The 26,566-nt window shown below is 45.0% G+C and overlaps 3 protein-coding genes and 1 long non-coding RNA gene across 8 annotated transcripts in view; 1 reads left to right on the top strand and 3 right to left on the bottom strand.

The window, feature by feature from the left end:
- The window catches only part of LOC127608118 (uncharacterized), a 321,393-nt gene that overhangs the window by 106,123 nt on the left and 188,704 nt on the right, over window positions 1-26,566 (bottom strand). The window lies entirely within an intron of this gene.
- Window positions 1-26,566, bottom strand: part of tbc1d20 (TBC1 domain family, member 20) — a 198,365-nt gene that overhangs the window by 166,766 nt on the left and 5,033 nt on the right. The window contains exon 8 of one of the 2 annotated variants that reach the window (XR_007964180.1): window positions 25,397-26,212. Coding sequence is in view for 1 of the 2 variants with exons in the window: in XM_052077005.1 (XP_051932965.1) it covers window positions 25,942-26,212 (271 nt within the window). In the remaining variant the exon portion in view is untranslated. Of the gene's footprint in view, window positions 1-24,445; window positions 26,213-26,566 lie in introns of those variants that run through there. The other variant, XM_052077005.1, reaches the window with a different exon arrangement.
- On the bottom strand, window positions 3,469-17,374 carry necab3 (N-terminal EF-hand calcium binding protein 3). 2 transcript variants are annotated; one of them, XM_052077010.1, is made up of 13 exons: window positions 17,017-17,374; window positions 15,845-15,869; window positions 11,133-11,241; window positions 10,966-10,991; window positions 10,445-10,542; window positions 8,423-8,559; window positions 6,835-6,908; window positions 6,556-6,623; window positions 6,084-6,131; window positions 5,401-5,531; window positions 4,415-4,492; window positions 4,184-4,275; window positions 3,469-3,819 (listed from the first exon to the last, which is right to left on the bottom strand). In XM_052077010.1, exons 1-13 carry the CDS (start codon window positions 17,143-17,145, stop codon window positions 3,791-3,793), a joined length of 1,044 nt encoding a protein of 347 aa, XP_051932970.1. In that variant the 5' UTR covers window positions 17,146-17,374; the 3' UTR covers window positions 3,469-3,790. The 2 variants fall into 2 exon arrangements, with proteins under 2 accessions (XP_051932970.1, XP_051932971.1); XM_052077011.1 differs by having other exon boundaries at window positions 5,401-5,513; window positions 17,017-17,367.
- rbck1 (RanBP-type and C3HC4-type zinc finger containing 1) lies at window positions 17,784-24,869 on the top strand. 3 transcript variants are annotated; one of them, XM_052076986.1, is made up of 14 exons: window positions 17,784-17,919; window positions 18,393-18,440; window positions 19,054-19,198; window positions 19,309-19,405; window positions 19,625-19,802; window positions 21,173-21,246; window positions 21,323-21,496; window positions 21,783-21,943; window positions 22,046-22,142; window positions 22,385-22,491; window positions 23,693-23,765; window positions 23,887-23,985; window positions 24,251-24,394; window positions 24,487-24,869. In XM_052076986.1, the coding sequence occupies exons 2-14, from the start codon at window positions 18,401-18,403 to the stop codon at window positions 24,565-24,567; spliced, it is 1,470 nt and encodes a 489-aa protein (XP_051932946.1). In that variant the 5' UTR covers window positions 17,784-17,919; window positions 18,393-18,400; the 3' UTR covers window positions 24,568-24,869. The 3 variants fall into 3 exon arrangements, with proteins under 3 accessions (XP_051932946.1, XP_051932945.1, XP_051932947.1); XM_052076985.1 differs by lacking the exon at window positions 17,784-17,919 and having other exon boundaries at window positions 18,202-18,440; XM_052076987.1 differs by lacking the exon at window positions 17,784-17,919 and having other exon boundaries at window positions 18,205-18,436.

Here is a 26,566-nt window from a genome sequence, read left to right as displayed (position 1 = left end):
AATAAAGACAACAACTGCGTGGGTTTTCTCCGGGTACTCCATTTTTTTTTTTCCCAGATTCTAAAACCATGCGTGGCAGGCTGATCGCACACTCAAAATTGTCCGTAGGTGTGAGTTTGAGCGTGGATAGTTGTTCGTCTCGGTGCAGACGGCTGGGATAAGGGCTCCAACACCCCCACGAACCTTGTGAGGATAAAGCGGTTTGGAAAATAGATGGATGGATGGATAAATTCAACACAGCTTTTCTTTCAGTGTATGCTACGCACTTAATAGCGTAAAGCAATGACTCGTGCAGCCCAATTTGAGAAGCGCTGCTTTACAACAGCAACCTAAAGACTAAAAAAAAAACTAACAATGTCACGTTGCGGCCGGTGATTTTTGATCGGCGGAGGTAGCTCTCCTATCACCTCCCAGCCTCAGAATGACCTGCGTGTATCTAAATGGCTCCCACCACCCGTGCACTCCCCACACACTGCACAGAACTCCTGCTGGAAATGGGTTTGTATTACAGGGCCCCGGGGGGGCTGGCAGCAGGGGCTGGAGGCCGTCAAGAGTAGGCCCCTTCAGCCATGGACAGCTCCTCCGCTCTCGCAGAGTCAGCGAGGGAAAGACCTGAACTTGGAATGACCCCGCCAAGCAAAGTCCCCGATGGGTTCATCCGCAGGCCACAGCTCCGGTTCCCCTCACCCCAAAATTTTCCTTCACCTCCTTTCCTTTTTTTTGTGTGTGGGTGTGGGGGGCTGTTTTTACAACTCGACCAATACATTTTCCAGAGCCCAATAACCCCTGCTTCCCTCCCCTTGAGAAGAGGAAAGGCCTGTTAAGTATACATCCGACGGCCTGTCCTCTTTACACCTGCTAGACAAGACTTTGTTGTGTTTACTATCAGCTCATTTATTGGTTAAAACAACAAACAAACAATACTGCTTGAATGTTTTACCTTTAAGATTTCATCTAAATGTGACAAAAACTAACAAAATAAAAAATTTCATACCAACACCAACAGGTCAAACACCACATACAAATTTATTACATTCCTACTGCGTCTTTAAATCAAGACGAAAACAAAAAAGTGTTTCATGAAGCTTCATTTGTCCATCACTAGTTAGTCAATTGCTGGGGTTTTACCTGCACACTCAAAATGGGTCATGGTTCAATATATTGTTTTCAGACTGAAATGCTGTAATTGTTTGTTTGTTTGTTTGTTTGTTTGTTTGTTTGTTCATCAGCATCACGCAGACTCACACAACTTTTTGGCTTTTTGAATCATGCTTTTTTTTTTCTAAATTAATACATTCCGCATTCTCAGCCGTCTTATAACTTTGGTTTCTTACGAACAGAGATAACATTCCTGGGTTATTTTGACCTGAGCATGTTAGATGACACAAAACATCAACAGGGTCAAGAGAGCACTGTGCCTTGCTAAGTGAAGTGTGAAAGGCTGTTACAGTTTGTGACTCATAGCCATGCACCTTATTGACCGGCGCACAAATGCCAACTCACTGCACCATTTTTATCTGTGTTTTTTTTTTTGGTTTGTTTATTATTTATTATCATTATGGAAATGACTTTTTTTTTAATTATTGAATCACAAACATGGCATGATTGTCGAGGAAGAAGCAGATTGCTCTGGCCAGCATAGCTTCCGCATATCTTAATGTGCAAAAGAGGAAAAGGGCATGAAATAACAGAGTGGCGATATGCACAGGTTTGTATGAATTTAGAAATATTTGGAATATTATTGAGGAAAATAATTTGTTTATATGAAGGACTGAATGAATGTGAATATACTGTACTTGTATGGCTTGGTACAAAGTCAGGGTACAAAGTCAGCTGGGATAGGCCCACCAATGACGCTTGTGAGGAAGGAAGCACTTAGTGTCGCATATTTACTTATGAAAGGTGCTATACAAGTATTAATTTGATTTTATTTGATTTAATGAAGGAAATGCTTAATTGCATTGTTTTTTGTGGACATCCAAGTGAAGTGCTTTTTTGTTTCATCATCTGTGTTGGATGATCGTTCACATAGAGCAGCAGCAAACCTTTTGCAAATGGTGCAGTTGCGACACCATGTGGCCATATCCCCTTATTACATAATTATCAATCAGTTGTTCGTTTCACGACCGTTCACGATGGAGTTCCGTTCCTCAAGCAATGATAAAACAAAATTTGAATTCTGCACGTTGTCTGTACCATTTATCTGAGTCTGCATTTATGGGATCCATTATCCACCTGGTTTGTTTTCGGGTTTTGTCAGTTTCATAGATTGTTGATGGCATAGTTCACATTAGCAGATTGTGGGAGAAGTGCTTGAACGGGGGCGGTGTAAAATTCGCTATAATTTATCTTCGTTGATTTACAATGCATCGGCAGTCATCTTTAAAATAAAAAGAAAGCAGTCTTGTGTTATGGACGCCCCTTGTCAGACAGTTGATCTTTAACTGATTATTAGAGTATGGAACGATACTCTCTCTGATGTATCAATCTCATTCAAATGCTCACAGATCTATTCAATATATTTGTGCGCGTGTTACTAAAATTGAGAAAAAAAGACTAAATAAAGGTCGTACTGAAAAATCAAGAAGAATGTTTAAATCGTCAGATTTGTCACATAACTCCGAAATCTTGCTAGCTAGCTGCTGGGAGGAGCTAGCTTCATTCTTTGAAGACTCTTCTGGACCCCTCCCACGGCCTCAGGCCCCACCATACCCTGAGTTATCCAAAATACAAAACCTTTAGCTGCAGGAATATATACTGATAAAGAAAAAATTGTTTCTGCTCTTTTTATTATTATTTCTGAACACTTGAGTTCATCATTTGGTTTTGTGGTGAGTGTGCACGATCACACATTGTCCTCTAGGTGGTGGTGCGGCACCTTGATACGCCGCGACTTCCCATGGCTTTCCCCATAAACAATTAGGGCTTACTTTATTCAGAATTGGAAATGATTGAAAATATATGTAGTTTACTGTGTATCCATATTTTTTAAATATACTATGAAACGCTATGAGAGAATGACAGATATTGGCGGCCACCTTGCAGTGCGCACCAAGCATAGGTGTGAGAGAGGACATTTGCTCCCAAGTATCACACAATAATAAACCTATTAGTAACGATTATGATTAAATAGGTTTCTCGATGCCTCATCAGGTTAAATTTGTCTGCTCAGGAGGTTTACTTCCGTCTTGTGGCCAAAACTCTGATAGTTTCTTGAAAAATGTTACGAGGGACACACTGTGGAGTGGACCCTGAGAGCTTGTAGTGAATTAAGTATTTGAGTCGATAAACAAACGCACACACACACACAAAACCAACCAAATTGTTGTTTTCTTACTCAGGCCAAACCAATAATACCAATGCTTTGGTGCCTTCACTGTAAGTATAGTCAAGTCGAGTCTTATAACAAGTTTCTTAAATCAGAATCCCTGGTTTCTCCAATAGAATGTACTGACAGAAAATACCGACTGCATATTGCATGAAAAAGTCTTTATTACTGTCATGCATGTTTGGAAGTCAAATGTCTTCTACAACCCACTCGTACACAATTACACAGGATGTACATTGTGTAGCATCTCAAAGCAAAATAATGAGCAGGTGGGATGACAACCAGCTCGCGGAGCAGGTAGGATGGTGGCACAGCCTTCAAACACATGGATGCATTTTGAATTCTTCTCCTGTGTGTGTGTGTGTATGTGTGTGTGTGTGTGTGTGTGTGTGGCCATGTGCGTGAATGGGTTTTGATGCTCTAGCTCCCGTATGACAGCATTGTAGACAGCGAATGTGACACTCAGTTGTTAGTCATAATCCACCAGGAAGCTGCAGGGGAGGAAAAAAAAATACTGACGTTCACTCCCACAATAAATTGCTTCATTTCTTCATTGTTGCTATTTCTAGGTCACTTAAATTACCATTTTGAGTATTTTCCCATATTGAGGAATACATTTTTTTGGAAAATTCAGCCACTGCAGCCCATTTCTATCACGAGTAGACCCACAAAAAAAAAAAAGCCTCAAAAACACATACCCAAAAGTTAAGCTATGTTTTGAAGCATCAATTTTCGGGTCAGTTTGGCTGTTTCAGATTTTGTCTGATTGCTACCAAATTTGAAACATGTAAACAAGACAAATGGGTGATCGTGATGTCCTCACGCCCACAGACACACATTTACGTATATCCCCACCTGGAAGCAACATTGTAGACACAATCTCCGTGTCCTCCAGCATGTTGATGACGCAGCGCTGGAAGGCTTTGCTACTGCTGGACTGCAGGTAGCTGAAAAGTGAAAGAAAAAGTTCAAATACATTTTGGGTAACTAAAGATGTATTGATTTTGAGAAATCAGACTTTTTTGGAAATGCTTAAAATGTAATGTACACGATATCCCAGCAAACACATTGAGCGCTAATACTGACCTCATCCAGGAGAGGCGGTCTCGCCAGAACTCATAAATGACGAAAGAGGACTTTCCCGGAATCTTTGGCACGGACACGCTGAAGTCAAGAAAGGAGAGGTAAGAGATGCACAGCAGCAAATTTCTGTGAAATACTGTCAGTTGGTCATTTAAGTAAACATCTTAGGAATAAAAACACAATCATGCACAGTACGATATGGAAGACAAAATTACAGAAATGTATTATTATTATTATTATTATTTGTATGAGGTCACATTCTAGCAATTGTATGAGTTCATTCATTCATTCATCTTCCTAACTGCTTGATCCTCACTAGGGTCGCGGGGGGTGCTGGAGCCTATCCCAGCTGTCTCCGGGCAGTAGGCGGGGGACACCCTGAATCGGTTGCCAGCCAATCGCAGGGCACACAGAAACGAACAACCATTCGCACTCACACTCACACCTAGGGACAATTTTAGAGCGTCCAATAAGCCTGCCATGCATGTTTTTGGAATGTGGGAGGAAACCGGAGCACCCGGAGAAAACCCACGCAGGCCCGGGGAGAACATGCAAACTCCACACAGGGAGGCCGGAGCTGGAATCGAACCCAGTACCTCTGCACTGTGAAGCCCACGTGCTAACCACTGGACTACCGGGCCGCCCCTGTATGAGTTGTATTTTAATTTAATTTCATAACATGGTGGTCTCTTCATTTCCGTTTCGGGCCACCGCGGTCGAACCGGGATGGTCGTAAGACAACGTGTCGGGACAGGATGAGCAAACGTGACAGGCTGTGATTGCCGTGGGTGCCCGGTGAGATTTTTTTTAAGTGTCAAAAATGTTTTCCGACGAAACCCGACGGGAACACCTGGAGCCCATGTGCATGCCCGACACTCCCAGCCTCCCAACTCTTCCAAAGCTAAAATCATTTACTTCAAATCATACCACATCTATTATATTTTTGTGTATTTGAACATTGGGCTGACATATAATGCCAGGATACTAACTGTAGGTTGTCCGAGTGAGTCGACGTGGCATCGACGTAGCTCTTGAGAACTTTGCGGAAGTTGTCAAGATCAGTTTTGTTCACCGCCATTTTCCTCTGGACCAGCAGAATGTTCTGTTCTGGACCAATGTTCTGTACCAACGAGACAACAAAATGAAAGCACTTCAGGTCCGTTGCGGCCTCCAACGTCATCCTTCTTCACAGTGAGTCAGACTGCGGGCTGCGTTCGGAGCGTCGATAGGATTTCAGTCGGCACGGAAATGCGTAAAAAAACATCCATTGATATATTCCTGTCGGATTTACTTTCACCGAATTGTCACCATGGTTACCTCTGACAATGAATTAATTCAACTGCAAGACTATTTCTATAAATTTCCTTTTCTAATTTTGCGTTTCCACTAGACTGTTAAGTCAAGATTGCCAGGCTTCACTTAAGCACACACACACACACACACACACACACACACACACACACACACACACACAAACACACACACACAAACAAATAATAAGGTTGCCACTGTCCCTCTGTAGATATACTTTCCATAGCTACACCAGATTAATTACTAATTAATTACTACATTAGATTAATTGCATGTTTGATAAAGTTCTCTCAAAATAAAGCAAGGATAAAAAGGAGCTGCAAAATGAATATCAGACTTGCAAAGTTATTTGTTGACTTACGGCTGGAGACATGATCGTGTCCCCCTTCAGAGGCTCCAACTTTGGATTCTAAAAAAAAAAAAAAAAAGAAGAAGAAAAGAACAACACATGTTGACATACAACAATAAGAATAGATTTTGGAGTTCCAGCAAATGAGTGACAGTTATGAGTGAACAAGAAGTAGACGTTGCACTTCTAAACGGCTGGAACATCAGTTTCAGCAGCGCTGTGTGCAAGAGACCACACACACTTGACTCGGCACTAAAATAGACAGACTGTGTGTGTGTGTTCTGAGGTTTGAGATGTGTGTAGGCAGTTTAAGCATTGCAATATTGAATTGTGGATCCCCGCTGCGAGGATGAAAGAGTTGCGCGTGAAGCGGCGGGTGGCGTGTGGTTGCATAGGCAAGAGACGATGGGTCAGGGAAGTGCAAGACGAGATGAGCTCTCCACGTCAAATGCGGCAACAGTGGCGCAATCTCAACGTTTCATACCTGACACTCCAGTTTATCCAACAGCAGCTGGAGCCGGCCAATCTGAGAGTTCCATTCGGCATCCTCATCTAGGGAAATAAACAGTCACGACAAATCATGAAGCGCGATTGTTATTTTTTGACCGTGGATTATTATTAAGTTGTCACAATTATTTCGATGTGTTTTTTTTTTCTCATGGCCAATATACATTTGCAGGAACTGTTTTTGGGATATTTGAAGCCTCAGTTTTCAGGAGTAAAGACAGATTTGAAAAGCTGCTTTCGCTCATATTGTGCTTACCCGTGTTTTGGGAGTATGGGGGCACGTTAGGGATCATGTGACCACAGCTTTGGCCCCTTGTTACCACCTCTCCTCTGTCACCATGGGAGGGAAGAAAAAAGGGGTTGCAAACACAACAGGACATGAAAGGGCTGAGGGAAATATCGGCGCATGATGTACGTTGGAAAAAGAAACCAGAAGAAGTTAATGAAACGGCCAACGAAAAAGTGACTAACTGCGATACCCGTGCAAGGTTTCCAACCTGGAATATTTCCATCCTCACTTCCGACAGGAAATTATGCCAAAATTTTGTTGGTGTGAACTGACAACCTGCATTTGAACTCGGTCACAATGTGGCAATATATATATTAATTCATTCATTCATTCATCTTCCGTACCGCTTGATCCTCACTAGGGTCGCGGGGGGTGCTGGAGCCCATCCCAGCCGTCTCCGGGCAGTAGGCGGGGGACACCCTGAATCGGTTGCCAGCCAATCGCAGGGCACACATAGACGAACAACCATCAACGCTCACACTCACACCTAGGGACAATTTAGAGTGTTCAATCAGCCTGCCACGCATGTTTTTGGAATGTGGGAGGAAACCAGAGCACCCGGAGAAAACCCACGCAGGCCCGGGGAGAACATGCAAACTACACACAGGGAGGCTGGAGCTGGAATCGAACCCGGTACCTCCGCACTGTGAAGCCGACGTGCTAACCACTGGACTACCGGGCCGCCGCAATATATATATATTTATTATATATATATATATATATATATATATATATATATATATATATATATATATATATATATATATATATATATATATATATATATATATATATATATATATATATATATATATATATATATATATATATATATATATATATATATATATATATATTTATATTTTTTAAATCAAAGCAGTGTGACATCTAGAAGTTCATAACAGCCTTGGTCATTATTAATCGTTTGCGGTGTTTTAAAGAGCCCTTACAATGCAGCAGAAATGACTCATACCAAATCTCACTCACACACACACACACAAATCCACCCTATTCAGTGCAGCTTATTAGCCAGACATCTGTTTGAACTGGAATTCTGCACATTCCACCATTTCCTGGGCGAGATATTGAAAGAAAACTAGTGGGACGTGAAATCATGAGCTGAGGCTGTTCACTGCTTGCTACCAAGGCCATCCTCGCTTACGTCTTTATCGTGGCACGGGCGGGCTTCTTTTCTCTTGGCAATAACCTTTCGGATCGTATACCTGTTTATGTGCTCCAACTTGGCCATTATTCAGCCTATGACAGCAATTAGAATACACCACCAGAATGTAGGAAATTCGGCACCAGAAAAAGCTCCTCTAAACCCACATTACTCAATTTTCATGAACAATATTTGTGTTGTTGTTTTTTTTTAATGGCATGAAATTTGTTTACGACTCTGGTCTATTGTTTTCCAAAGCCTCAAAAAGCTAGACAAATCTTGCTGACTTGACATCATTGTTTGTGCCTGGACAAATGATACACGGCTTAATGTGTCCGTCTATTTTCAGGTGGAATGAAAAAAAAAAAAAAAACAATAAGCGCTGATACTGACAAACTGGGGGCGCTTTCCTCATCCACAGCCTCCATGGCGCATTGCAGCGACCTCTGCAGCGACAGCAGTTGTGTGGACGTCTCTCGCAGCAGGAAGCGGGTCACAAACTGGCCTAGAACGCTGGAGTTCTGGTACTCCTGAAAATAGACGGACACATTAAGCCGTGTATCATTTGTCCAGGCACAAAAATTGCAATATTCTGTTGCTTTCCTTGAGTGTTTTTTTTAAATCTGTTCTTCAGTTAAGTTACTATTCTTACCATGTTTTAATGTTACTCGCTCCATTTGAAAACTGATATGTGAACTCTCTACACATTACTTTGTCAAACTGGATTCGTTACTTTTTTTTCGACCTCCTTGGATGATTAAAAAAAACATACTGAAAACCAAAACAAAGAAAAGGATCTTGGATGATGGAGATCTCAATTGCTGTTGACCTTTACTGACTTATAAGGCGAGGGTGGAAAGGGGGGGGGGGCAGTGGTGACATGAATTATTGCCATCCATGGTGATGTTTGATAATGTCAGCGACAAGAATGGTTCGTGGCCAATGTGTTGTGCGAAAAACCAGCATCGTCTGGCATTCACAAAATCTCCACCTCATCTGAAACATAAATACAGGTCAGAAGTATTGTTTCCATTATTACTCACTGGCTACATTTAGCATTTCTTTGCTATTCAGTTCACAATATTCACGAGGCTTGTTTAGCTAGCATAAAACGCTAGCTAGCATAAAACGCCAGCTAGTATAAAACGCTAGCTAGCATAAAACGCTAGCGAGCTCTTGGTTTGAAGCAAAGAGCAACATTTACAGTGTTTGGGGGGTCGAGGGGTTCGGGGGGGTTGCACAATATAAGGTAATAAGTAGTGAAGTTCATTTCAGAGTCTGTCTTGTTTCACTTCAACAGGTGTTAGATCACCACTCCTACTTTTAGCAGTTGTTTTTGTTTTTCCATACTGTATCTACCCATACTTCTGCCTAAAGTACAGAGCAAGTGCTTGGTCACCTCTATGAGTAACACAAACCCTACACATCATTGTCTTGACACACAAATGACGCATTAAATCGCATTAAAAATAAATGTGATTGAGACAGACTCTATAGGCCTGATAATTGCTGCTCCAGTCCCTCAACACGAAGAGCCACTGTCACCTCGCTTAGGAATCCTGCTGACACGTTGTGCAACAGCTCAGCAGCTCCTTGTCAAAACAAACGCCAGACACGCACCGAGCAATGGGCGGCATACCCTCAGAGGATTTTCCCGACACTTGGGCCGCTTTCAAACAGGCGGAAGGTCAGCTCATTAAGGCGGCTTGCGCAATTATGCAGCGCACATTTCCCTTCTGCTTGTCTCCTCTAATGAGTTTATTTGACTTACGGTTCGCAGCTCTCAGGTTTTGTTTTTTTAGGACAATCAAAGCTATTTACAGGGCAAGGAACCATATTGTTAGCCTAATAGCATAAATGGTTCAACAATATTTACTTACTGTATATATATATATATATATATATATATATATATATATATATATTGCGCGTCGTCCCGCACGCGGTCTGTCCTTCCGTCTGTCCCTTTTCAAAACGTACCTACTTCACCGCGCCGCTGCGCGCCGCCACTGCGCGCCGCCACTGCGCGCCGCCACTGCGCCGCTCAGGCAGTGGCTCACTACGATCGCGCGGGCATCTTAGCAAAAAAAATGTTGTCTACCCACAAGCATTGCAATGAAATTGTTAGTTATTTAGTGGAGCTAAACATCTCTTTATTTTCGCGATAAGCAATGAAGATGAACAAAAAGTTGAACCAAGCAACAACACTTTTGTGGGCCGAAGGCCCACCTTACCAGCCTTCCGCAGGAACTAGCTGATGAGCCGCCCTGAGGGCGGCGAACCAGCTAGTATATATATATATATATATATATATACTAGCTAGATACAGTATATATATATACTGTATATCACAATACACAATATTCCACATTATATTGTAATCGCTACAGTATGCAACTCCAAATAAAATCTTACCGCTTTAGTTTTATACATGGCCTTTAAAATGGCCACGTTGAGCTTCTCCAGAGCTGACAGGACATTCAGGTACTCCCCGATGTGCTGAGAAAAATAGTCTATGCACAGGAAAGAAGTGTCACAACCTGTTTTTGCATTGGAACTCATCATCAGGCAGACCTCATGTTGTGGCCCAAATATATGACATGTATACCGTACATACACATAAATGCCTGAACTTGTCTGGCTTGTGTGTTGGCGTTTTTTTTTTCCTCTCGCTCAAAATTGACATGAAAAAATGAGATTCACCCCCTAATTTTAATCTTCTACACAAAAGATGTGTAGATCATCTAATCCCCGTTGAAAAATACACTTGACGAATATATATATATATATATATATGCATCGGTGGCAGTCAACGGTTGAATTACAGTTGGTGGAAGAAAAACAATCCACCGCAGGGTTGGAGTTCAAAAAAGTACAAATATAGGCCAAAAGATGTACGCTGAAGGAAGATGAGATGTCACACAATGAGCACCAACCTGAGAGCTTGTCAGTCTCCAGATTGCTGCACAAGGTAAAGCAGGACAGGAGATCAATCACAGTTATCCTTGTCAGAAGGGTACTCGACAGCTTGTGCCCTTGTTCGGGTGAATCCTGATTACAGTGCATCTTTGCAAGGGTGCATCAACGGTCGTATCCAACTCACTTGTTCTGCCGACCGTCGATGGAGTAGAAAAGCTCCTGCAGCTGGGCCGTTGTCAGGACGCCGTCAGCAAAGTAAGCGTTGAACTCTTCAAATGACAACTTGCCGTCGTCTGGGAACAGCAAATAATACATCAAAAGGAAGACAGCTTCTGTGCCATTTGTAGAAATGGCCGCCGCGGCATCAAGTCGCCGTTCCGAGATTGAGTACTTTGAACCGCGATCATCCCTGCGTGTCCAATATTTTGTCAGTGATCGACAGCCTGGTGTTGTTTTGCCTGCCGTTAGCAAATTCTGCAACAAAAAGCTCCCAATTAGCCACTCCCCGGGTCCAAACGGCGAATCCGGCATGCTGTGACGTGCAGAAAACGAGCCCATCAGCGGTGAAAAAGGTAAATGGCTCGGATGTCATCTGCAAAGAGCCATTCCTTGACCGCCACAATCTGTGTCTGTCACACAAACGGTCATTTTAAATTTGCGGCAGCTGGTGAGTCATTCACTTTTAATAAAGTGATGTGGTTAAAAAAAAAAACAAACAAGCATAAGTGCTCCCTACTTGGAAAAAGATGCAGACTGTCAACACTGCCCGGCGCGATCCTTGCTCGTTTTCATTTGACTCCGCAGCACTTCTCATCCCGAGCCGACGAGACGTCTGCCCCATAACGATCCTGTCAAGTTCGGCTGATTCAGCGAAACGGAAGCCTCAAGGGCGCCATCTGTTCAGCTGAACCCATACTGACAACGATGCCCTGCCCCGACGTCACCCCCCCTCCCCCACCCCTCCACCTGTCGAGTTCCTCTAAATCAGGCCCTCGTTACGTATCTTTATTGCTCCCGCGCTCGCTTTCTCCTTCTCCTAAAAATAAAAAAAAAAAGTGACAAGACTTCCAGCACCGCCAGATGGAGGAAGCCAACTCTTCCGCAACCGACAGTACAGTCGCACAGCACATTAGCATGAGCTATCGTCATGCATGCAAAGAAGGCGTGGACCTAAATTGTCCTGCCAGATAAGATGGCAGGACAATAATTACTCTGTCCAGTAAATCCATTTCTATGTGGCCAAGACGCACACATTAATTTTTTCGTCTAAAAACGCATTACTATACACGGTCGTTTAAATAATTTAAATTTTAATTTAAACTGCCGATGGTGAACGCAACAAACCGTGATTGAACCTGACTGTGATGCCGCTCTTTATAGGTTGCGCTAACTGTTACCTGTCAGTGGCAGACCCGCCCCTCTTAGAGCGCCAGAGTTAAACCATCAATATGGGGTTCATTCATTCATTCATTCATCTTCTGTACCGCTTGATCCTCACTAGGGTCGCGGGGGGTGCTGGAGCCCATCCCAGCCGTCTCCGGGCAGTAGGCGGGGGACACCCTGAATCGGTTGCCAGCCAATCGCAGGGCACACATAGACGAACAACCATCCACACTCACACTCACACCTAGGGACAATTTAGAGTGTTCAATCAGCCTGCCATGCATATTTTTGGAATGTGGGAGGAAACCGGAGCACCCGGAGAAAACCCACGCAGGCCCGGGGAGAACATGCAAACTCCACACAATTGTAAAATCCATCCATCCATCCATTTTCCGAACCGCTTGATCCTCACTAGGGTCGCGGGGGGTGCTGGAGCCTATCCCAGCTGTCTTCGGGCAGTAGGCGGGGAACACCCTGAACCAGTTGCCAGCCAATCGCAGGGCACACATAGACGAACAACCATCCACACTCACACTCACACCTAGGGACAATTTAGAGTGTTCAATCAGCCTGCCATGCATATTTTCGGAATGTGGGAGGAAACCGGAGCACCCGGAGAAAACCCACACAGGCCCGGGGAGAACATGCAAACTCCACACAGGGAGGCCGGAGCTGGAATCGAACCCGGTACCTCTGCACTGTGAAGCCGACGTGCTAACCACTGGACTACCGGGCGCCTTAATATGGGGTTCCTTCGATGGAATTTATTAGATTCGTTTGTAATTTTTGCGGTCCTTATACAAGTGTTTCGAGGCTCTAATCCCTCATTGTGTCCGAGGACCGGCTAGCCGAGACCAAGGCCAAGGCCAAGGACTTGACTCCCAAGGCCGAGGACCAAGGACCGCCCCTCGGTCCTCGAGCCGGTCCTTAATGCGAAAGTAAGAAGAGGGCAATTAAGTTACACACCCAAACCAAAACCATAGAAGGCGATGAGTTGAACATTTCACGCAATAAAAATGATTTGATGAGAGGAGACAAAAGGAGAACAAAACTTTCCGTGCAGAGTGAGCTTGTAGTTGTTTTAATAAAAAGTCAAGCGGTCACTGGGGGGGGGAAAAAAAAAAGAACGAACTCCGAAAAGTGGCACCAGAATATTTGGAATTGGCTACGTTACAATTTTCAGTGGATTCTTTCCCGGTGTCCATTTTTCTACAGTGCCAAAAATGTATTTCAAACGCGGACGCACTCTGACTTTGCTGGTGACCATTCTTTATTGTGAATTTTGTTTTTTAAACTTTAATTTTACGGACGGGCGGCCCGATAGTCCAGTGGTTAGCACGTCGGCTTCACGGTGCAGAGGTACCAGGTTCGATTCCAGCTCCGGCCTCCCTGTGTGGGGTTTGCATGTTCTCCCCGGGCCTGCGTGGGTTTTCTCCGGGTGCTCCGGTTTCCTCCCACATTCCAAAAACATGCGCGGCAGGCTGATTGAACACTCCAAAATTGTCCCTAGGTGTGAGTGTGAGTGCGAATGGTTGTTCGTCTCTGTGTGCCCTGCGATTGGCTGGCAACCGATTCAGGGTGTCCCCCGCCTACTGCCCGAAGACAGTTGGGATAGGCTCCAGCACCCCTAGTGAGGATTAAGCGGTTCAGAAAATGGACTTAATTTTACGGACATATTATCTTGATGTAAGAATTAAGGGAGTTGATGAGAAAAGGGTTAACATGAAAACTTTTTTTTAAGCGTTTAGTGTTCAAGATTTGCAATGGTTTTCTTTGGTCAAAGATTAGATTTGAAGGTGAAATGTCGTCAACAACCAACGAGAGTCACGTTGCATCGAGTCAACTTTTGCAGGTTCAAATTAGGTATCTAACCAGGTTATCCAAACATCAGATGCAAGATTGAAATGAAGAACACAGCGAGGGGGGGGCGCTCTGAATCCCAACCGGATCGTCTGACGCCCGCGGCCAGATGGGATCAAAGCAAGCGGAGGCAAAATTCAAATGCATGGCCAGGTGGAGGATTAGCATTGTTTGTTCGCGGCCGACGCGCACGTCGGTGCTTCGTCAACGCGTGCCTTCCTCTGTTTGTCTGATTTCTCAACGGCTTTGCGGGCGGGAGACGGCGGGAGACGGTGAATTGGCTGCAATGCTGATCCATTTCATTTCACAGCGCCGCAGTGCTCATTATGGCTTTTATTTCACCGAGACGAATGGGCCGAGCGCCCTAAGAATGCTTCGGGAGAACTTGGCGCCAAGCATGACTGTGGTAATCAGGATGTTTTAAAAAAAAAAGAAGAAAGTGTTTTAGCACCTTCCTTCAGCCAGACAGAAAATAAATAGAGCGGGGCGTGTGCGGCCGGCGCGAAAAGGCGCAGGGAAAGCAGGTCGTTTCCAGTTATTACGTGACACACGGGAGGATTATTTTCAATTATATGTGATGGATGAGGCCGGCAGCAAACTGAATTGTTGGCGGCTTGCTGTCGTCCTTCGTATTATTTCAAGTTCTGTGACGTTTTGCAGGTCCTTAAGTGAAAACCCGCCGTTCTACGGTACAGCATTGCTCTTTACAGTCATGGTCCTCGAGTCTCCAACGCAGAATGTCATGAATTATATGCTTTTTCTTTTTTTTTTTTTTTAACGACTTTTGGTCCACTACCGAATGAATGTATGACAATCCTTGCAGATCTCTTTTTGCATTCAAAGAAACAATTTCCTGCGGACGTTGTATCGGTCTGTCGTGGTGAAGAAGGAGCTGAGCCAAAGGGCGAAGCTCTCAATTTACCGGTCGATCTACGTCCCAACCCTCATCTATGGTCACGAGCTATGGGTCGTGACCGAAAGAACGAGATCCCGGATACAAGCGGCTGAAATGAGTTTTCTCCGCAGGGTGTCCGGGCTCTCCCTTAGAGATAAGGTGAGAAGCTCAGTCATCCGGGAGGGCCTCAGAGTCGAGCCGCTTCTCCTCCACATCGAGAGGAGCCAGATGAGGTGGCTTGGGCATCTGATTCGGATGCCTCCTGAGCGCCTCCCCGGTGAGGTGTTCCGGTCATGCCCCACCGGGAGGAGACCCCGAGGAAGACCCAGGACACGCTGGAGAGACTATGTCACCCAGCTTGCCTGGGAACGACTCTGGATCCCCCGGGGAGAGCTGGAAGAATTAGCTAGGGAGAGGGAAGTCTGGGCTTCCCTGCTAAAGCTGTTGCCCCCGCAACCCGGCCCCGGATAAGCGGTAGATGATGGATGGATGGATGGATGGATGGATGGATGGATGGATGGATGGATGAAACAATTTCCTTTCAGATATTGCGTGGCTGACATCCCCCCACCCCCCCGCCCCCCATTGGTCAAGGCATGTCAGTTCCAGCGAAACCCTCTAAACCTGCCCAACTTTGCAACAGGTGCCCGCGAACACGACGAAGGGGAAAAAAAATACGATTTTAAAGAACGTGTGGAAAGGACACACAAGCATTTGGGACACATTGTTCATTCTTGAAGCATCAAACGTTGGCTCACCATTTTTGTCAGCTCGGCGGAAAATCTAAAAGCAGGGACAGAAGACAGAATTAATTAGCGGGAGAGCATTCAGTTGAACGGGTGCATATCATAAACCTGACGTTTTTCCCGCCCAAAAGATTGCGTCACCATCAATACGCGATGAACGCATGTATTTCTCGAGCAGTGATGAGGAGGGTTATTTTTCTCCAGAGGAAAAGGGATGAAAAAGTGGACAATGTCAACATGATCAAGGTCTGATCAGCTTCGGACTTTTTGAAGGAAAACGTCTTTGACCTTAGCACATGCCAACATATCAAAACAATGTTTGGAGAGGATTTTGTCAAATCAGTTGCTATGGACACCAGATGCCTGATGACGTTAAAAAAAACAACTCACTTGACTCGAGACAAATTCACCTACGGTAATGTGACAAGAATAAGCATGTACATGCCCACTTATGGCAATTCTTTCTTTATTTATTTCAAATCAGCTGCCAGCCATTTAGTTTTAAGGGTATCCTTGCAAGATGAGTGAGCTATGACAAAGTCTGCAACTTCCACTAATTACTCAGGCCATTTGTGAATACATTTATTTGGGAAGAGATAGCGTAATTTGACAGGCGTTCGCTGTATTTTCTTTTTGCTTACCTCATTGTGGTTAAGAGGGACATAATATTAGAAAAAGGTTTACACAAATACAATCAGAAAATCTCTCTCTCTCTTACACACACACACACACACACACACACATAAAATCAAAACAGATAGATGTTTGTTGTTTTTTTTCTCTTTCTCCTTTCTTCTTTCTACAAACATTCTTGCTGCTGGAGGCTGTAAATTTCCCCATTGTGGGACGAATAAAGGATATCTTATCTTATCTTATCTTATAATTCTGTCAATAACTCACTCCATAGTGCCAACACACATACACACAATGGAGCTCAATGAAGACATTTAAGTTATCACGCAAATACAACTCTTCATGATGCCCTTCTGCAGACCAGCACACAAGTACACCGCACAACATGAGTGGCATAGCACACACAAAAAAACTGTCCTCAATCCCCTTTGTCAGTGCAACATCACAAATGCAAATCTACCGCAGCAAGGCGTCAGCGATCGCATGAGCAGGCGCCCCCCCCCCCAAATGGATCACAAAAAAGTAACAATTATGATGAATGCATCACTCACATCGTGAAGGATGCTGAGACCTCTTCCGCTGCTGTGTTGCTGATTCTGCTGCTGCAGCTGTTGAGCCCGAACATGTTTGCGTTTGGCCGACTGCAGACACATGGTGATCATCTCCGTGCAGGCGAACATGTTTTTTTACTCGACAGGTAGAATTTTCCTCGGTGTCGGGGGACTGTCGATGCGGGCCACGTACTGGGAGGTTTTGTGTCAAGTGTGCAAGTGAGATGCAACTTTTAAGGGCGAGCGGCCCCTGCTGGAGACGCTGCGATTGGCGGGTTTGAGTTCAGAGTGAAAGCCTTACATTTTAGCATTTTAAATAAACTGGTAAATTATTTTCAAATGATTGTATGAACTATAAATTTAATAGTATATCAAAAGAAATAATACAAGATGCGTCACAAAATTCTATCGTGTGGGTGTTTTTGTGAGTGGCGATGCGTTCAATGACAGTACGTAAGCTGACTGACGTACGACTGTATGATTGGATAAACAACAGGTTGGACGCGCACCGCCATAAAAACACCCATTCGGACTTGGGATGTCACAATGTGACAGTAGCAGAGCCAAGAATGACTTCGGTTATGAGTTCGGCCGTGGTAAAACAAAATAAAAGTGTTCGCAACGACTTCTAAAGAATTATGGAAAGGAAGGCTTATTTCCCTAAGCGAGACGTTCAATGACAGTACGAAATCCCATAGAGACAACTTTTGGCAAACACGGCCACCTTCTGGACCACAAAAGGAATACAGTCCTGCCTTGTTCCGAATAAACAAACCGAGCCAGACGAACTCACGTTAGCAGAACGTCTCAATTTATATTAGCCATCACCGCATTCTTTATTTAAGATTAAAGATACGGACACAGCAGTGGAGGCATTCATATCACCCGGCGTCGCCGTTGATGGTGTGAGACGACAATACCATTGAAAAAATATCCATTTGTATGTGAACCGCAATTAAAACACAATCTCGGAACTTTAACTGTCACGTTACGACTATCACGGAGCCAAATGCAACTTCGGCTGTGGATTCGGCTGCGTTGAAACAGAGTAAAAGTCCTCGTAGCGACGTGTGTGGCTGTGAGGAAATAGCAGGTTTCCATCGCCACCGGTGAAAACTAACTAACTAAAGTAAAATTGAAAATGATATTATGAAATCGATTCAGCCGAAGTCCACAAAGATTACGTCTTCTCTTCCTGGTGTCAAACCTCTTTCACTTTCGTCAGTCAAGACGTTAGTGGAAGACGCCAACTCATCGGTTGAGTTATTTATTTATTACGTTGTTTTGAATTGTTTTGTGTTGATTTAACTGCACGAGATTGCCTTTCTCCGACTTGACACCTCAAGGTAACACGAGGGTTCAGTTTTGTGTTCCAGATGAAATCATGGCTACTGAAGCAACACCAACTTCTACTTTCGAAGTGGGTATGCAGTTTTTAATTCATCTAAATTGTTATGTGTGTGTTTTTCGAGACGCTCCTTTTTAGTATGATAAATGAACTTTTCAGGATGGTAGTTGAAGTTTTCGGCCAACTCGCTGGTGTCCCCACCATGGGTCACATATTTTTGTTTTTTTTGCCACAAAGGTCAACTATTGTATTGGTTAGACCACATGTGTGGGTGTTATTTCTATTTATGTATACAAATTATGACCCAATCATGCCGTTTTTGGGGTCTCCTGAAAAAAAAATAATTTTGGAGGGCCGAGAATTTTGCCCCATGGCTTAAAATATGTATTTCAGATTGGCTCAGCATGCCCTTGTTGATTTTGCTCAACATACGGACTATATTGTTTTTCATCTTCCTCCTTAATTAATTTGGTGCACGTTTTTGGTTGCCATTGTATCCGATTTTACAGTATCCTTGCATCTGATGAATAAAACAAAAGTAAAACGACTTGAGTTCAGTGCCACCACAAGTAGGGCCACTCCTATTTCAAGGCACCACTCGATGTCTTTTCTTTCATGGTAATTCTTTGCCATTTAATGGTGACAGCTCCAATCTTCCAATCTCTTTTTTTTTTCTTCTTTGCCTGTAGCGGAGGAGCTGGCAAGGCGTTTGAGTGAAGCTCTTAGCATTGGGAATGAAGAGGAGGCGGTCACACTGAGCCGGGAGTTGTGTCGACTCTCTCTGCCAGTGTGCGTCAGCATCGGCAGTCAGGGCCACACTCAAGACTCCATTAGGTGCGACTAAACTTCATCTTTTCACAGATGGTTGAACAGCTCAACAAAATGTGCATTTCTGGCGATTTTCTCGTCTGTCTGTGATTGACACCCCCTATTGCATTTTCTAGGTTGCTCGTGGGTGTGGAGGACGCACAGTCTGATGCAGCCGTACCGATTACTCTTTTTGTTTCATGCGGAATGACCATCTCCCAGCTTAAAGACGAGGTACCATTAAGTAGATGTCAAGGGACCGTTCCCTCTGCCACAAAAATGCGCGTCAAAACACAAAATGCTTCGAACTGAATTTCCATCTGTTCATATTTCAATCTGTAACTATAGCCAGAGCCCAGATTTGAACCCTCGGCATTGGCAGCATGTAGCAGGTCACAAATCCATTTTGTGGTCGCGAATGTGCCAATATGCAATTTCATTTCCTGTCCCAAGATCGACCAGAAATTTGGCTTCCCTCCGGCGCTGCAGCGCTGGGTGATTGGGAAGCGGCTGGCGTGCGATCACGAGACGCTGCGCAGTCACGGCATTCGCCACGACGGCGACTGGGCTTTCCTGTTCCTCCTGTCAGGCCGCGCCCCTCATCTGAACAAACAGCCGCAGCAACCCGAAGGCGAGTATAGCGGACGCTCGAGTAAGTCTCGGTGCACACCAAGCGACGCTGCCCAAGTGCACGACGGCAAATAATTGACAGTTTAAGACTCAGATTCACACGCCCTGAAATTGACCTTTGACCCTTATCCCGACTCTCTGCAAACCCTTGCGTCGGTATCAGGAAGCAACATTTCGAGGCGCCACGTACAAAGAGTCCCAAGGGAGCGTGGCTGGTGGTTGTTGACATATGGTATTTCCTACTTTTGTTTAGTAACAAGAGGAGGACAAATTCTTGGAGAGGCGTGCGCCGCGTGCCACAATATCATGCTCGGCATAATTGCATGAATTATATTACAATGAAGGCGGCCCGGTAGTCCAGTGGTTAGCACGTCGGCTTCACAGTGCAGAGGTACCGGCTTCGATTCCAGCTCCGGCCTCCCTGTGTGGAGTTTGCATGTTCTCGTGGGTTTTCTCCGGGTGCTCCGGTTTCTCCCACATTCCAAAAAAACATGCGTGGCAGGCTGATTGAACACTCTAAATCAGGCGTGTCCAAAGTCCGGCCCGCGGGCCAAATCCGGCCCGCGGTCGAATTTCATCCGGCCCTCGGCCCCCGTCATAAAATCAGTGCCGTCTGGCCCGCAGGTTGGGCGCAATGGAACACGTGTTGCATTGACTGAGGTCTCGTAGACTGGTGAGTGATTTTTCATAGAGTACTGCTTCCCTCTAGTGGCTAAATGAGTAATAGCATTCACTAAATGAGTAATAGCATTTAGACACTAGAGGGCATCACTCATCACTCCGTGTTTATATTGACTGATATGTCATATTTCAAATGGTCCTTGCAGTTGCAGGTTTTGTGACTATTGAAAAGTCATGGTGATATATTTTATGTTTCAAATCAATCAATTTGCACTCAGGAGACTTCTGTTTAAGAAAAAGTCAAGTGAATAAGCAGTTGCATGTGATATACCTGTTTCAAATCAACCAAAAGAAATTCTTAAGATTGTTAAAATAAAAATGGAAACGTGAAACAGACTGGCTTACTAAAATTTGTTGAACAATATTGTTGTTCAATGTAAAGAATGTCAGCCAAGGTCGGCCCCCCGACATTTTACCACATAAAATCTGGCCCCCTTGGCAAAAAGTTTGGACACCCCTGCTCTAAATTGTCCCTAGGTGTGAGTGTGAGTGCGAATGGTTGTTCGTTTCTGTGTGCCCTGCGATTGGCTGGCAACCGATTCAGGGTGTCCCCCGCCTACTGCCCGACGACAGCTGGGATAGGCTCCAGCACCCCCCGCGACCCTAGTGAGGATCAAGCGGCTCGGAAGATGAATGAATGAATATTACAATGAGTAGAGTGGAGACAATTGGTTGCAATTTTTTTGTCAGGTGTCGTGGAGTCGACAGAGACAGTTCAAGTGATTCCTCCACCCCCTCCCCCGGAAAGACCTCGCACCCCTCAGGTTAGCATTTCGTCCCACACGTGACCACCTGTCGTCTGGCTGACAAAACGGAGGCTCCGCGCGTTGTCTTTCTCAGCCCGGTTGGGAGTGCCCTCGCTGCACGTTCATCAACAAGCCAACTCGTCCCGGATGTCAGATGTGCGACGAGGAGAGGCCAGAGGATTACCAGGTCCCCGAAGGCCACGAACCGGTCGGGGACGAGGCCAGGCGGATTCAGAATGAAAAGCTGGCCACGATTATTTTCGAAGTGGTAAGCCGCGTCGCCGTCGCAGGCGGTTTCCTCCCAAAAAATAAGTCTCAAGGAGCCACGCCCCAAAGGTCAAGAGTGAAGTCATTTTAGAAAATCCCAATATTTGAAGTAAAAAAATGCATTCGGAAAAATAGAATCATTTCTATTCCCTAAATTTAACAAAGTCAGCGTTTTCCCGAAATGAGATCTCGCTGTGGAATGTGTACCGAGCCAGTCAGAAATCGATTTCCTGTATATCGGCAGCATGCTTCGTTAAAAAAGCACGTTTCTTTCTCTGACCACAAAGGTTCAGCAGGCGGAGCGAAAAATAAACTATTTGAACTTGGTGCAAACTGACGACCTGAGCCTCATTCCCACGACCTCAGAGACCACCTGTCCCATTTGCTTCTCTACGCTGGATCTGGGCGAGGGTGTGGTGCTCAGGGAGTGCCTGCACACCTTCTGCAGGTCAGACTCGGCACGCGGCCCCTGCCAAGCATCCCATCACCCCCCTCCCCCCCCCCCCCGTTTTTGTCTTGCGTCTTTCCACCATTGCGTCGTCTCTCGCAGGGAATGTTTGCGAGGGAGCATCCTCGCCTGTGCCGATGCTGAGGTGTCCTGTCCCGAGCAGTGCGAGATGAAGCTCGTCGATCGAGAGATCAAAGCGGTCAGCGTGAGCCCGGCTGACAAAATTTGGCAACGCTGAAAGGATGTCATGCCTCCGATTTCATTCGATTTCATTTCAACTGTCAATCCTTTACGATACATGAGCACTTGCAAGTTGGTTACCTGCACAAATTCCTAAAAATGTGTACTTGAAATGTCACGGCTAATATTTTTTACTGTATTGGCTAGGTCCTAGATGACTGTAAATCGAAGGTCTTAAGTGTTCCGTCTGTTTTTTTGCAGCTGCTCACAGCGGAAGAGCACGAGTGCTTCCTGGAACAACGTCTGAGCGTCGCCGAGAGCCGCCTGGATCACACCTTTCACTGCCGTACCCCCAACTGTCGAGGCTGGTGTGTAAACCGGCGACGCTTGCAAATGCTTGCCAACACGGCATATTGCTGCTAAATATTTTTGAGCATGTTGAAAATCACAATATTCGCTCCACAAGAGTTTGGCGTTCGGTGCTGTATGGAGAACTTCATTTAACCCTTGGGTCCTTCAAATGAAAAAAAAACCCCTAAGTTACGCATTTTACAATTTTTGTAATGATGTATTTTGTGTTATACAAACATTCTTTTTTTTTTTCAAACACTCAAAATGTTCAGAGGCATCTGTTCTATCCATACATATATCGTTTTTTATTAGTTCTTTGGGATTTTTTATTCTTTTTTTTTTTTTGCAGAAGGAAAAAAAAATTGTGTCTGGAGGTCCCAACCAAGCCCTACTAACAATCCCGACCGGACGTGTTCGTGTAAAATGCATTGGTTTGAAGCCTCCTGCAAAAAGGCAAACTCATTTGCGATCCTCTGGCGCCACCGAAAAGTTGCACATTTGGAATGACCTCAACCCAACAATGTGGCATGCATACGTCTGTCCAAGCGAAAACAAAGCGATTGACGTAAGAATCGCGTGAAATGCATGTTTACACATTAGGTTTACGATGCATTCAGAAATATGAATTATAATGGGTCTCTATGGTGCAAAATATGTAAATTGTGAAGATTACGGAATCAAAACCTATTTTTATTATTGCTGCAATGCCTGAGAATTATCAGCCGTTGACGTCATGAAATTTAGGACATTTTAGAACCCCCCCGTACGTTTCAACTCTCTCGTGTTTTTCCGAATGCCTTTGCCTTTGATTCAAAGACATCATTTTTCGCAAGCGGTGGACTACGAGGGTTAAGCTTGAGGCATGCGTGTGTGTGTGTGTGTGTGTGTGTGTGTGTGTGTGTGTGCGTGTGTGTGTGTGTCCTTGGGCTCACATTGCGAACGTCCCAGCCCACCTCCTTACTGGGTTTAGTCACGTGACATTCACTATTGGAGTCCGAGAGCATTTTGACATCATCAGTTTAAGTTGACAGCAAAGGTGGGGCAGAACAAAAGGACAGAATTAATCGCTGAAAACAGAGTTGATGAATAGGCTTTGTTCTTATTACACAAATGCGAGAGTAATCAGAAGAGCACATTTAGAGCAGCAATTGCAGTTTTTGTTTCTCTTGAAGATGGATGTCCGAGATAAGGAATAAATGCTGAAATGGCTTTCCATAGGTGCATCTACGAGGACGAAATCAACTATTTCCAATGTGAACTCTGCAGCCAGGTCAACTGCCTTCTCTGCAAGGTAGATTTTTCGCATTGTTTTTGTTTTTCTTTGGCGGGGACGGCGGGGTCTTGTATTTGGACTACCTTTGTGGGGATTAATTACGTGATCTATACAAATACATATTTTGATTCGTTTGTAGGCCATTCACAAGGACATGAATTGTCAAGAGTATCAAGATGACCTGCGCGTCCGGGCGGAAAAAGACCACGCGGTGCAGCAGACCCAACTGCTGCTGGAGGTAACATATGGATAATCTAACTTGGATTCGGCCGCGCTTACGATACGCCGCGTTGGGAGTTCTCCCTGTGCTTTCGCGGGCTTTCTCCGAGCACTCTTGGCTTCAACTGCCGGGATTGGCGCCAGCTCCTCCGCAAACCAAGTGAGGAGGAAGCTGTCGTAAACAGACGGATGGGAGGGGCGCCCCTCCCTCTTATAACGCTTGGCCTTCAATCGATTGAAGGGAGTTCACGCTTCATTTCTTCTTCGTTTGCCTTTTTACAAAGGGTATGCTCCGGAGCGGCAAGGCCATGAATTGTCCACATTGCGACATCACGATCCAAAAGAAAGACGGCTGCGATTGGCTCTGCTGCTCCGTGTGCAAGACGGAAATTTGCTGGGTGACCAAACAAGCTCGCTGGGGGCCCAATGTAAGATAAGAACATGTCACGCAGCATTTCAAGAATCACAATGAGGCTGCATACTTGACAATTGTACTGTCTATTTATTTTTGGACCAACAGGGCAGAGGAGACACATCGGGAGGCTGTCAATGCAGAGTGAATGACCTGCCGTGCCATCCCAACTGCATGAACTGCCACTGATGCGCTTGCACTTTTGTGTTCGGCTTCTCTACGCAGCCAATTAAGCTATTAGTGATCAGGGAATGCCTTTTATCTACATCATAGGTTACAATGATGCACTAAATTAAAGCGCAGGTGGCCTGTCACATAACAAGCACTTTGTCTTTCTGAAACAGCAGATAGTTAGTTGCACACTACCTATTTTTCACATTTTTGTGTGTAGTTTGAGGCTGTCGAGCCTCACACGTTCACCCAATGACACGGTCGAATAACGAGATGATTGAATTCAGTCAAAAATAAAATGATTGAAACACTACACTTTGCTTACGGTCCACCGTGTGCTTATTAAATGCTATCCGTCAAAAATGTCCACCCTGTCAACAAGTATTGGTCTTGTGCTATTATTCTTGATCCTTCAGGTATTTTGACAATAATGTGGTTTATTCGCATTCTCTTGTACAATACAACTTTACGTAGGATATATTTGTTAAACCAAAAACCCGCACCGAAATGTAGTGCGACATGAATGAACGGAAAATAATTCAGAGCATTCTGGGAAAGACCATTGTGACAAATAATCCCAGCAGGAAAACAAACAAACAAACAAAAAAAACGTTTGCAGTGAGTTGGTTGTCCAATGTTTCGTGGCATACACATGAACAAGAAAACGTTGTGTGGATGTGATCCGACAAGCGATAAACTCAAATCTCCAAAATTGAGAAGTGCAATGGAACGTCGCACCTTATCAAGAGACCACTTTTTAAATTAACTTGTCTTGGTCATGATGATGGAAACTTGTGAAGCGACGCCATTTTGTATTTTGCTTGGTATTTTTATTTATTCTTTTCACCCCCCGAGAACCACTCTGTGATTACTTTTTAACATGCCGTATTAAGTCGGTCTTTGCTTCTTTGAAGCGTTTGGTGTTCCGGTGGCTTGAAAACCCTCTTCGGCTTTTCACAAAACCATTTCGCCGTTTTAAAAACAAATAACCAAAGACACCGAAAGCTGGGGGAATGTCGCAAGTACAGCTGGAAAAACGATGTAGACGATGAAGCAGTGGAAATTGGAGTGAACCTCGATATCTAAGTGCCATTTTGTTACGGTTCACAAACTAACCTGTATAAAATAACCTCTAGGTTCCACGGGGGGGGGGGGGACTCTATCCCCTGAAATCTAACGTATACAGTACACGTATTTTGTGCTCTTTTTGAAACACCTCAACAAGCCACAAAAACGATGCTTTGCCGCCATCTTGTGGCGCATATTATCATTTTAATCTTATTAATAATATTAATATCTGTCCGTGTCCCCTGCGAACAGCGAGAGAGGGTCGGGGGGTTGTAATGTTCTTCAAGAGGTCCTTCATTTGTGACTTGGGGGTGGGGGGGGGGTTCATGGAAAGAGTTCCAGCTTGGGGGCCCACTCCAGGGCGGTGTTGATCACAGCAAGCGCCGCCGCCCCTAAAGCCACCGTCAGGCCCATCACCGCCAAGCGAACAAAGCGGCGCGTCACGGACGGCCGGGCCACCGCCGAGCGCTCCAGGGCCTCCTGCTGCTGCTGCTGCTGCTGCTGCTGCAGTTGCCTCCGCCGACGACGGAGCACCGAGTCGGGCCGCTGCTGCGTCGAGGCCAAGTCGAAGTCTTTAAAGGTGGTGGTGGCCATGCTTGGGAGGTTGAGGAAGAGGAGGAAAAAGGTTACAATGTTAGGCCCGTTTCGTTAGTTTACACATGCTGTCAAGTGCAGCGTCCGCCACCTGGAGGTACGTTCAAGTCCATAAATAGGACATGGACACAATGGTTCTCTCTTTTTGGCCCAAAACAACGCCACACCGGGTCTGAAACGAAATCACCGCAATGTGCTTGGACTGCAGACTTTTCGCGTTCATTTGCGGGTGCCGACCGTTGTGAGGATAAACACTTCCGATCGTGGATGGATTGTGATTTCTGACCAATGGACCGATATTTCTGGACTTGACTCTGAATGGTGCCGTCATGTCGAAAAAAAGGTCCGCGTGGGC

Source organism: Hippocampus zosterae, chromosome 9 (genome assembly GCF_025434085.1).
Source record: "Hippocampus zosterae strain Florida chromosome 9, ASM2543408v3, whole genome shotgun sequence".
Taxonomy (NCBI): domain Eukaryota; kingdom Metazoa; phylum Chordata; class Actinopteri; order Syngnathiformes; family Syngnathidae; genus Hippocampus; species Hippocampus zosterae.
Note: the sequence above shows the minus strand (reverse complement) of the source record. Positions and strands in the feature narration are given on the sequence as shown.

Excerpts from the sequence above, each read along its gene's own strand:
- rbck1 (XM_052076986.1), top strand. The coding sequence starts at position 18,401 with ATGGCTACTGAAGCAACACCAACTTCTACTTTCGAAGTGG. Across the intron at positions 21,247-21,322 it reads AAAGACCTCGCACCCCTCAG|CCCGGTTGGGAGTGCCCTCG; the intron begins GTTAGCATTTCG and ends TGTCTTTCTCAG. Across the intron at positions 23,986-24,250 it reads AGACCCAACTGCTGCTGGAG|GGTATGCTCCGGAGCGGCAA; the intron begins GTAACATATGGA and ends CTTTTTACAAAG.
- necab3 (XM_052077010.1), bottom strand. The coding sequence starts at position 17,145 with ATGTTCGCCTGCACGGAGATGATCACCATGTGTCTGCAGTCGGCCAAA. Across the intron at positions 8,560-10,444 it reads CCATGTATAAAACTAAAGCG|GAGTACCAGAACTCCAGCGT; the intron begins GTAAGATTTTAT and ends GTCTATTTTCAG. Across the intron at positions 6,909-8,422 it reads GAGGAAAGCGCCCCCAGTTT|AGGAGAGGTGGTAACAAGGG; the intron begins GTCAGTATCAGC and ends CCATGGTGACAG.